This window comes from Rhincodon typus, chromosome 16 (genome assembly GCF_021869965.1).
Source record: "Rhincodon typus isolate 14 chromosome 16, sRhiTyp1.1, whole genome shotgun sequence".
NCBI classification, from domain to species: domain Eukaryota; kingdom Metazoa; phylum Chordata; class Chondrichthyes; order Orectolobiformes; family Rhincodontidae; genus Rhincodon; species Rhincodon typus.
In genome coordinates this window covers 10,576,695-10,589,115 of record NC_063347.1, presented here as the reverse complement: position 1 = coordinate 10,589,115, position 12,421 = coordinate 10,576,695, and the positions used below count along the sequence as shown (strand labels likewise).

General features: G+C 43.9%; 1 protein-coding gene across 2 annotated transcripts in view; it reads left to right on the top strand.

The window, feature by feature from the left end:
- Window positions 1-352: 352 nt before the first annotated feature.
- Window positions 353-12,421, top strand: part of LOC109911518 (protein phosphatase 1M) — a 36,403-nt gene continuing 24,334 nt past the window's right edge. Inside the window, exon 1 of one of the 2 annotated variants that reach the window (XM_020510839.2) lies at window positions 353-843. In XM_020510839.2, the coding sequence (XP_020366428.1) occupies window positions 629-843 (215 nt within the window). In that variant the 5' untranslated portion in view covers window positions 353-628. The remainder of the gene's footprint in view (window positions 844-12,421) is intronic. The other variant, XM_048606779.1, reaches the window with a different exon arrangement.

The window sequence follows — 12,421 nt, the reverse complement described above, 5'->3', positions numbered from 1 at the left end:
AGATGCTGTTCAGAGGGTTGGTGTGGGCTGAATGGCCTGCTTCCACACTGTAGGGATTCTATAACTCGGCAGGTCTAGCAGCATCTGGACAGGAAAAAACAGAGTTAACATTTCTACAGAACACTGCCAGACCTGCTGAGTAGCTCACCTTGTTCAATTCACAGTGAAAACATCTCTGCATCGTCCTCACAGCTCAATTTATGTAATTCATGTTTTCATTTCTACTCTTTGTTTCCCACCCTGAATGCTGTACATATCCTTTCACACCAGCTCCTGGCAGATAGGCACACAAACAGATTGGCCTCTCTGGCTGCTCGGGTCATTCCCTGCATTGGATGCATGTTGGAGTGAGCTCTGCAATTGGGTGTTCACACTAATCAAGAATTGCTCAATGCTCCAGGAGAACAGCCAGTACTATTAACAGCGGGCAGGAACTGCTCTTGTTCGTTGCTCCTGTCTTCCTCCCCATACGTGGAGTCGTTGCTGGGGAAGAAGTTTATTAGAACCGTGTTAGTTTATTCGGACGGATTGGCGGAAAGGGAACGGAAAAGACTGGGGGTTGCAGAGTAAGAGACAAGATATTACATTCAGACTTCTCGTCCCGCTGTTTGGAAGCCGAGGAACAGAGATGTTTAAGAAGTTTAAGAGACGGAGCTCGCCCGTGAGACGGAGCCGCCAGCCCCGTGTTACAGCCTGCCCGGAGCTGACTGCTCGGATATACTGTCGGCCACACTTTCTCCACCAGAGTCCAGCAGAGATGAGCCAGTACGGGGACCAGAGACTCAGGCCGGTCCTGCTTCCTCCCAAGAACAAGAAATTGCCTTGCAACACAGGCTACGCAGAGTGAGTTACAGCAGGAAACGACTCGCGTTTCAAAACAAAGTCTTTCTGTACAGCATAACCAGGGCAGTAACTTAGTCTCCAAAAGCTTCTTTCATTCCAATAGAATGTCACCAAGTGCCCGCCTTAGCGCGCTGTGCCGTAAAACCAAACCCATCCAGACTCAGTCAATGACAAACAATGCAGCTGGGGACCGCTGCATCGTTTTACCCCAAAAAGAATGTTCTTAGAATCTCAAAACAACTCTGCTCCTATGATGCTGCTTGGCCTGCTGTGTTCATCCAGCCCTGCACCTTGTTGTCACGAAGAGGCCTTTCGGCTTCAGCTACCCCTCCGATCCAGCGAGACCCCCGGCCCTCTTCTCCAATCGCAAGCCAGAGCAAAAAGAGGCCTTTCGGGCCCTCGAATCTGCTGGTCTTTCATAAGTGTTTTGTCAGATCTAATCTTGGCTTCCACTCCGCTGTCCCTCTAGCCCTTTGAGTGGCAGATGCAGTTTAATTTAGATAAATGTGTGGTGTTGCATTGTGGTAAGGCAAACCAAAACAGGACTTATAGAGTTAATAGTAGGGCCCTGGGGAGTGTTGCTGAACAAAGAGACTTAGGGGTGCAGGTGCACAGTTCCTTGAAAGTGGAGTCGGAGGTAGACAGGGTGGTGATTAAGGCATTTGGTACACTTGCATTGAGTATGGGAGTTGGGATGTCATGTTGCAGCTATACAGGATGTTGGTGAGGCCACTTTTAGAAAATTGTGTTCAATTCTGGTCTCCCTGCAGTAGGAAAGATGTTGCTAAACTTGAAAGGGTTCAGAAAAGATTTACAAGGATGTTGCTGAGGTTGGAGGGTTTGAGCTATTGGGAAAGGTTGAAGAGACTGAGGCTATTTCCCCTGGAACATTGGAGGCTGAGGGGTGACCTTTATAGAGGTTTATAAAATCATGAGGGGCATGGATAGCGAGGCATTTTTCCCAGGGAAGAGGAGTCCAGAACTAGAAGGCATTGGTTTAAGGTGAGGGGGAAAGATTTAAAAGGGACCTAAGAGGCAGCTTTTTCACGCAGAGGGTGGTGTGTGTATGGAAGGAGCTGCCAGAAAAGGTGGTGGAGTCTGGTACAATGACAACATTTAAAAGGCATGGGTACATGAATAGGAAGGGTTTAGGGGGATGTGGGCCAAGTGGTGGCAAATGGGACTAGATTAAGTTAGGATATCTGGTTGGCGCAGACAAGTTGGACCAAAGGGATTGTTTCTGTGCTATGCATCTCTATGACTCTGTGTCAAGAATCTTTCTGTCTCAGCCTTAAATATATTCAATAATTCAGCATCGGCAGATTCCTGAAATAGAGACCGCAAAATATTCATGATCCTAAGGAAAGAAATTCTTCTTCATCCCTGTGTGGCGTTATTCTGAAACTGTGCCCCAAGTACTTGATGCCCCCAGGAAGCGAAGCATCCCCTCAATTTGAGTATAGGAGTAAGGATGTCTTGCTGCAGTTGTACAGGGCCTTGGTGAGGTTACACCTTGAGAATTCTGTGCAGTTTTGGTCTCCTAGTCTGAGGAAGGACATTCACCTATTGAGGGAGATCAGCGAAGGTTCACCAGACTGATTCCAGGGATGACAAGGTGCAGGGCTGGATGAACACAGCAGGCCAAGCAGCATCATAGCTATGATGCTGCTTGGCCTGCTGTGTTCATCCAGCCCTGCACCTTGTTGTCTCGGATTCTCCAGCATCTGCAGTTCCTACTATCTCTGATTCCAGGGATGGCAGGATTGATGTATAGAAAGACTGGATCGACTGGGTTTGTCCTCACTGGAATTTAGAAGAACAAGATGTGGGTGGTATCTCATTGAAACTTATAAAATCCTGATGGGCCTGGACAGGCTAGATGTGGGAAAAATGTTCTCAATATTGGGAATGTCCAGAACTAGGGGCCACAGTCTAAGAATAAGGAGCAAGCCATTCAGGACTGAGATGAGGACGAATTTCTTCACTCAGAGAATTGTGAACCTGTAGAATTCTCTATCACAGAAAGCTGTTGGGGCCGGTTCATTAGATATATTCAACAGGGAGCTGGACATGGCCCTTGTGGCTAAAGGGATCAAGGGGTATGGAGAGTAAGTGGGAGTGGGATACTGAAATGGCATGATTAGCCATGATCATATTGAATGGTTGTGCAGGCCTGAAGGGCCGAATGGCCTACTCCTGCATCTATTTTCTATGTGCCTATCTATCCCATCAAGCCCCAGAATCTAATATGTTACAATCGGATCACCTCTCATTTTTCTAACTCAAATGAACATAGCCCCAACCTACTCAATCTTTATTTAAAACAATACTTTAATCCCAAGAATCAGCTGAATGAATCATGTGAGAACTGACTCAAATGTTAGTATAACCTTGACTAAGGAGAACAAAACTGCACAGAGAGTACTCTAGGTCTGGTTTCACCGACACCCTTTACAGCCACAGCTGAAGTTCCCTATTTGAGTGCTGCAACTTCTTTTAAATAAAGATTAGCATTCCATTTGCCTTCCCAGTTAATTTGCTGTGCTTGCATTCTAACTCTGTGATTCATGTGTGAGAATATCTAGATCCCAGGGTGCCACTGCATTCTGTAGTCTCTCTCTTTAAATAATGTTTTGCTTTTCCTATTCTCTTATTTCCCTGCACTAGGTAGAAAAAAAAGAGATGACGTCCTGCAGAGCGAATATAGGGAGTTAGGAGGTTAAAAAGCAGCACTTTAAGGTTACTTACGGTGCCATTTGCTAGTGAGAGTAGGAATAAGAGGATGGGGCAGATGAATGCCTGGCTGAGGAACTGGTGCGGAGGCAGGGATTCAGATTTTTAAATTAATTGGATCTTCTGAAGCAGAGGTGACCTATCCAAGAGGCTCGAGTTGCACCTGAACTGGAGGGGGAGAAATATCCTGGCGGGGATATTTGCTAGACCTACTCAGGAGGGTTTAAACTAACCTGGCAATGGTTTGGAACCCTAAGCAGTAATGAGACGAGAGAAGGTTGAGGCTGGTACATAAGTTAAAGAGAGCAAGTTAAATAGTCAAGGCAGGCAAGAGCACATCAATGAATGAGGGAAGACGGATGAATTAAACTGCATTTATTTCAACACAAGAGGCCTGACAGGTAAGGCTGATGAACTCAGGGTAAGGATGGTAACATGGGATAGGATATCAGGACTGGCAGCTCATTGTTCCAGGGTACAGATTCTACAGGAAGGATAGAAGGGGAGGCAAGAGAAGAGGGGAAGTCGCATTTTTGATTAGGGAAAACATCACGGCAGTACTTAAAGAAGATATTCCTGAGGGATCGTCCAGTGAAGTCATATGGGTGGAACTGAGAAATGAGAAGGGGATGATCACATTGATGGGACTGTACTATAGGCCCTCCAATAGTCAGCAGGAAATCAAGCAGCAAATGCGTAGGGAGATCGTAGATAGTTGTAAGAAATTAGGGTTGTAATGGTAAGGGATTTTAACTTTCCAAACATAGACTGGATCTGCCGTAGTGTTAAAGGCTTGGACTGGGAGGAATTTAAGTGTGTTCAGGAAAACTTTCTCAATCTATATGTAGATGGCCCTTCTCGAGAAGGGGCAAAACTCGACCTTCTCTCGGGAACTAAGGCCGGGCAAATGACTGAGGTCCTAGTGGGGGAGAACTTTGGGACCAGTGACTGTAATTTTAAAATAGCTATGGAAAAGATTAGGTCTGGTCCACAATTTAAATTTCTAATCTGGGGCAAGGCCAGTTTTGATTGTGTTAGACAGGGGACTCTGTTCGCAGGTGGAGGGACATCAGGCAAGTGGGAGGCTTTCAAACTCAAGATAGTAAGAGTTCAGGGACAGCATGTTCCTGTTAGTGAGAAGGGCAAGGGTTGGCACGAATAGGATACCTGGGATGACTAGAGATATTGAGGCTCTGGTCAAGAAAAAGGAGGAGGCATATGTCAGGTATAGACAGCTGGGATCAAATGAACCTCTTGAGTAAAGGGAATGTAGGGGTACACTTAAGAGGGAAATATGGAGGGCATAAAGGGGGCATGGGAAAACTTTGGCAGATAAGATAAAAGAGAATCCAAACAGATTCCACAAGTACATTAAGGGCAAAAAGGCCTGTGAGCTGGACTCGTTGGGTGGGTAAATTGTCGGAGAGGATTGTGAGAGAGAGGACTTGCATACATGTGGGGAGGCAAGAACTGATTAGATATAGTCAGCATGGCTTCGTGTATGGGAAATTGTCTCTCAAACTTGATTAAGCTTTTTGAAGTTATAACCAAAAGGATTGATGAGGACAGAATGGTAGATTTTGTCTACCTGGACTTTACTAAAGCCTTTGATGAGGTTCGACATGGTAGACTGCTTATTAAAGGTAGATCACGTGGGATTCAGAGAGAGCTTGTCAACTGGATACAAAATTGGCTCGATGGTAGGAGACAGAGGGTGGTGGTGGAGGGTTGCTTTTTGGACTGGAGCCCCGTGACCAGCGATGTTCCATAGGGATGGGTGCTGGGTCCACTGTTTGTCATTTACATAAATAATTTGGATGAGAAATTAGGAGGAATGGTTTGTACGTTTGTGGATAACACCAAAATTGGTGGTAAAGCCAACAGTGAGGAAGGTTATCTAAGATTACAAATTCGTCTTAATTATTTGGGCCAATGGACTGAGCAGTGGGAGATGGAGTTTAAATTGGGTAAATGTGAGGCATCGCATTTTGATAAAATGAACAAGGGCAGGACTTGTACAATTAATGGTAAGGCCCTGGTTAGTGTTGTTGAACAGAGAGACATAAAGGGTTCAGGTACATAGTTGTTTGAAAGTTGCGTCACAGATAGACTGGGTGGTTAAGAAGGTGTTTCGCACACGTGGCTTCATTGCTCAGACTGTTGAGTATAGGAGTTGGGACGTCATCCTGAGGTTGTACAGGATGTTGGTGAGGCCACTTCTGGAGTCTGTGTGCGGTTGTTTTCACCCTGCTATAGGAAGGATATTATTGAATTGGAAAAGGTGCAGAAAAGATTGCAAGCATGTTACCGGGATTGGTGGGTTTGAGTTATAAGGAGCGGCTAGATAGGCTGGGGCTTATTACGCTGGAGTATAGGAGGTTGACGGGTGACCTTTATGGAGGTTTATAAAATCATGAGGGGCACAGATAAGGTGAATAGCAAAGGTCTTTTCCCCAGGGTAGGAGAGTCCAAAGCTAAAGGGCATAGGTTTAAGGTTAGAGGAGAAAAATTTAAAAGGGACTTGAGGGGTCCTCTAACGGGGTGGTGCATATATGGAACGCGTTGCAAGAGGAAGTAGTAGAGGTGGGTGCAATTACAGCATTTAAAAGAACTTAGACAGATACGTGAATAGGAATGGTTTAGAGGGATATGGGACTCTGTCATACTGTACTATACCAGCCAAATTTTTGCTCACTCGTGACCTAACTATATATCTTTGCACACATGCAGCTTACTTTCCCACCTAGATTTGTATTATCAACATATCTCTCAATTCCTTTGTCTAAGTTATTAAGATAGATTACAAGTAGTTAAAACCCCAGCATTCATCCATGGCATACCCTTAGTTACAGTTTGCAAGTTGAAACTGACCCATTAATCCTGACTTTTTTTTTCTTTCTTTCATTAGCCAATCCTCTGTACATGTTAATATATTACACCCAAAACCATGAGCTATTATCTTGTGCAGTAACCTTTTATGTGGCACCTTATTGAATTTTTTTGGAATTCTGAATATGCTACAAACACAAATGTTGCCTTTATCAAACCTGCCTGTTACATTCTCAAAGAACACAAATAAATCTGTCAAGCACAATTACCCCTTTGGAAACTCAAGCAGAGTCAACATAGTTTTATGATTTTCTAAATGACCTGCTGGTACTTCCCTAATCGCAGATTCTAGTGTTTCCCAATGATAGATATGAGGCTAACTGGCCTGAAGCTTTCTCCCTTCCTTTCCTGAATAGGCGTAATACATTTCCAGTTCTCCAATCTGCTCAGATCTTTCCAGAATTGATGGAATTTTAGAAAATTATAACCAATGCATCCATTATCTTTGCAGACACTTCCTTTTTAAGCCTTAGAATTCAGACTATTAAGTTTGGGGAATTTGAAACCTTCAGTCCCACTCTTTTTGCTACTAACTTTTTGCTCATTCTGCCACTTTTTCAGAAGGGTCACTGGACCTGAAACGTTAGCTCTGCTTTCCCTCCACAGATGCTGCCAGACCTGCTGAGTTTTCCCAGCAAAATGTTGAAATTGCTAGTAATGGTTTTAAGATCCTCTCCCCTCTTTTGCTGCTTTACTGCTATTCTTGAGATGCATTTAGCATTTTCTTCCAGGAATGGATACAAACATTTGTTCAAAACCCATGCCCATTTCCTAGTGTTTTTTTTAATATAAGTTCAACTGTGTATGTCCAATTCCTCCACTTTTGCAGGCAGTGCATTCCAGATCGTTACAATTTGCACTTTGAAACAATTTCTCTTCCCTTTCTTACACTCATTAAAATTCCACCCATTGTGGAATACTAATAGCAAGATTTTAAAAGTGCACTTGCGAGCACATAGTTTCTACAAGACAGAAACAGGCCCTACTTCTATTTTCACCCTTGGCACCAATTTGTTACAGAATGGTTTGTGTTTGTGTGGATCTATAGTTAAAGGAGAAGTGGAATCAGGAAGTGGTGATTAAATAGTGACAAGCCTGGAGTTTAACTATTACAGCACCGTAATTATCCAATGTGCTTCAGTAAAGATGTCTGACCGTAGGTGTGATGCCTTCTGCAGAAGGTACTCCATAGCTCCTAGATGCAAATGTCCCGCAATTGCTAACCAGCATGAATCAATGGATAGATACGTCTCGATGAAGAAGGAAAAGAAGAAATGTGCTGAAAGACGCATTTAGCTTATGGTCAGCTGAAATATCTAGAAGCCTTGTGGAGCTTAGTCAGTGATACAAGTTTTGTGGATGATTGAGCATGAATAGAAATAGGACTTCTGGCAAGCTACTATGAACCTCCCACTGAATTTGTGATGCAATAGAGAATTTGTTGCAGAGCAATTGTGGAGTTCTGAGAACTCTCTTTACTCTGTGAAATTTTACTGCAAGATCAGAAAGGCGGTGAAGGACAGTGTAAATGGCTTAAGCCCTTTTCGTAGACATTTGTTGAGCCTTAAATAACTCTGAGTCAAATGGGCACCATTGTCTTGGCTTTGACAGCTGATAAAATCCAAATTGGGTGTTCAGAGATGTCCGATACCATGCTCTCCTAGATTGTATGGAAGTCCAGCTGATGTAACACGTGCTTCCACACTGTTCACTGGGCCGAATTCGATTTGCACTTTTTTGCAACAGAAAGAAATTGTGAAAGCACAATTTTTTTTTAGAAATGAAACCAAAATGCAGACTCTTGCCAATGAATCACTTCATTACATTGCTTAAGTTTTTATGCTTAAGGATCTCATTATCACGTTAAAATGTGTGGTCAGGTGCTGACATTTCCTGTGACAATCAATGCCGTGACTTTCGATAATAACATCAGAGGTTTACTTGAATAATTGGTGTTACATGAAGTAAAATGACTCTCCAAAGACAACAGCAGAATTATGACCAGCTTATCTCCTTCTCATTTTGTAGTTGACAGGCAGCTGCAAAATATTTTGAGTCAGCATTCAACACACTTGTGACTGGATACTTTGGTTACCTCAGCAGTTTTGGTTTTCAAAAGAATGATATAATATGTCAGCCTTTAGTTCCCAAAGCCTGTTGGTGTGGAAAGTAACCTTTGCTGAGCATTGCTGCAGCTGTTTGGAACCACTTCCTGCAGTAGTTGGTGTGCGTTGCATGACAGGTAATTTCCTGGCTCAGTGTACTGGCCTCTGGAGAAACCCAGCCAACTGGAAGGCACTCTGTTTCTGGGCTCAGAGTATCTGTAAATCATAGAATCCCTGCAATGCACAAAAAGGCCATTTGGCCCATCAAGTCTGCACAGACCGTTCAAACAGCATCCCACTCAATCCCCATAACCCTGCATTAACCATGGCTAATCCACCTAACCTGCACATCTTTGGAGTGTGGGAGGAAACCAGAGCACCCAGAGGAAACCCACACAGACACGGGGAGAACATGCAAACTCCACACAGCCAGTCACCCAAAGGCTGGAATCGAACCTGGGTCCCTGGTGCTGTGAGGCAGCAATGCTAACCACTGAGCCACCGTGCTGCCCGTGCGGGGAGGAGTCAGGTCTACTGCCCCCGGCGCAGATTGGAAGTGACCACTGGGGCTGACAAGTGCCCGGATGTGTTGTTTGAAACCAAATAAATGCATTTTTAAGATTGTAAATTTAAAATTCCAAATGGCATCCTTCTGCAGTCTGTACTGATTCAGTTATTTTCTTTAAATATTAGAACTTCCAGCCCTCAAACCTCATGCTCTTATGCTCTAGCCATATCAATCCATTCCAATATGTGTCCTTCACAATGTTCAGTGACCGCTCTCTACCCACCCATGCCCACAAGAACCCCCTCATGGCTCCATGTAGCCCCAGTGCCAGGAATGTCACCTCATGCCACTCACCCATCAGCTGCCTCTCATCCATACCAATTCACCTATCATGCACCCCAAGCAGACCTTAGGAATCATGATGAGGTGAAACAAAATAAAAATCTAAATATCTATAGTTTTAAAAGGAACCCTTCCATTCATCAAAGCCTTTTTAAATCCCCTTGGGTATTTAATCTCCTGTAAAATAGAGAGAACCCCACCGCAAAAGCAGTTAACTATTTAACATCTTTGAATTTTAATTCAAATTGGGAACTTAGAATCCTCATTGTAGTTGGTTGGCTCGCCGAGCTGGTTCGTTGTTCCGCAGATGTTTCATTATCCTGCTGGGTAACATCATCAGTGCAGCCTCCGATGAAGTGCTGTTTTCCTGCCTATTATTTTAACTCTGGTGTCCGTTGAGCTGAATTACCTCACTTCCGGTTTTCCTTCGCAATGGAGTGTATTTGGGGTTTGTTTATGGCTTTCTTAGTGGAGTAGCAGGCGTCTAGGAATTCCTGTGCTTGTCTCTGCTTTGCCTGTCCCAGGATCCTGGTGTTGTCCCAATCGAATTGGTGGTTTTCCTTATTCATGTGGCTGGAGATGACTGAGTATTAGTCGTGTCTTTTTGTTGCTAATTGATGTTCGTGTACCCTTGTGGTTAATTTCCTTCTTGTTTGTCCAATGTAGTGTTTGTCACAGTCTCTGCAGGGAATCTTGTATGTGACATTGCTCCTGTCCATAGTGGATGGTGGGTCTTTGGTCCAGGTGAGCAGTTGGCATACGGTTGATATAGGTTTGTGTGCTACTCTGATGCCTAGTGGTCATAGGAGCCTTGTGGTTAGTTCCGATATGTCCCTGATGTAAGGTAGCTTGATGAGTGTGTCGGGGCCTGTAGTATCTTCCTGGTGTTGTTCGTGTAATGGGCATCTTCTGACCCAGTTTTTCAGGTATCCATTGTCCTTGAATACTTGGAAGAGGTACTCCTCTTGTTGGCGTAGCTCTGTGCTGCTGCAGTGTGTTGTTGCCCGTTTAAATAATGTTCGCACGTAACTTCGTTTGTGTGTGTTAGGGTGGTTGCTGTGAAATTTCGAAACCTCAGCTGGGGTAATGATCTCTCTTGAAAAAAAGCCAAGCTTAATAATAATATCCATTTATGTCGTATCAAGAAACCGTTATTATAACTGGTAGAACAGACAGTTTTCAATTCTAAATGTCAAAGACAGTCAGTTCTTTTTAAATGGCTGGGGATTTAAATAACTTGCAGAACTTTACAGTTTTTATCTGCTCTTCAGGAGCATTTAAGACTACTCTTAGAATGTCATAACTCCCACACTGACATAACACCTTTATCACAACTGAAATAAAGACTGAAGGTAGTGCTTGTTCAAATAACCCTGCTGATTTTGGGTATCCCTCTTGTGTTAGTCGTGCCCAGCCTCTTTCTGCTACAGGCAAAAATGTGATCTGTCTGAAATGGAGGCAGGACTTCAGCACCCAGATCCCATTGACCGTATTTTTAAAGATCCACAGAGTTATGGAGATTCTGGGAAAATCAGGCCTATGTCAGTGTTAGGTTGATTGGGTGGATATTGGGACAGGGATTGAATAGATATGGGAGCTGTGTGGGTAAATAGCACAGGAACAAGTTCTTCATGTGGAAGGTAGACACCAACATGGACTGTCTGGGCCTTTTCCACAATGTAACGTTGACAGAATGCAATAGTTTGCTCATGTTCTGGAACCTATGACCCCTGTCGGTACTTTCGAACAGCTCAGTGAGTTTGGATAATCAGAAACATGCTTTCTGTTTTTTACGCCTGCATTTTCTGCTTCAGTCAAAAGGAAGAAGGCTGGCATCATGATGTGGGATATTATTGGGTTATGGATCTGTCATGGAGAACAGCAGGAAGAATCACCGATGAGTACTCTTTGATTCTTCCAGCTTTGATTTCCGCATTGTGACTTGGCCAAAAGAAGAGATGGACCGCAGGATTTTAGATAATGAAAGATCTGCGTTCCTTTAGTGCCTTTTCATATCCTCGTGGACATCCAAAACATTCTGACTTGGTTGGGAAGCATAGGTGACAAATGGTGCAACAAGGACCCACAATTACACTGTAATGATTAAAGAAAACAGAAATTCCTGGAAAATCTCAGCAGGCCTAGCAGCATGTGTGGAGAGAAAGCAGAGTCATAGCATTGTACAACACTGAAACAAACCCTTCGGCCCAACTCGTCCATGCCAACCAGATATCCGAAATAAATCTAGTCCCATTTTCCAGCATTTGACCCATATCCCTCTAAACTCTTCCTATTCATATACCAATCCAGACGCCTTTAAAATGTTGTAATTGTACCAGCCTCCACCACTTCCTGTAACAGCTCATTCCATACACATACCATCCTCTGTGTGAAAATTTTGACCCTTAGGTCCCTTTTAAATCTTTCCCCTCTCACCTTAAACCTATGCCCTTAAGTTCTGGACTCCCCTTCCCTGGAAAAAAGACCTTGGCTATTCACCCTATCCATGCCCTTCTATGACTTTATAAACTTCTATAAGGTCACCCCTCAGCCTCCGACGCTCCAGGGAAAATAGCCCCAGCCTATTCAGCCTCTCTCTACAGCTGAAACCCTCCAACCCCGGCAATATCCTTTTAAATCTTTACTGAACTCTTTCAAGTTTAACAACATTGCTCCTAAGGAGGGAGACCACAAAAGAATGCAATATTCTTAAAGTAAGTCAACATTTAGAGTTCTTTTTAAAAATTCACAGGTAGGACATGGGCATTACTGGCTGGCCAGTATTTATTGCCCATTCCTAGCTACCTTTGAACTGAGTGGCTTGCTCAGCCAATTAAGAGTCAACCACATTACTGTGGGTCTGGAGTCACATGTCGGCCAGACCAGAAGAGAATGACAGATTTCCTTCCCTGAAAAACATTAGTGAAGAAGGGTCCAGACCCGAAATGTCAGCTTTCCTGCTCCTCGGATGCTGCCAGGCCTGCTGTGTTCATCCAGCTCT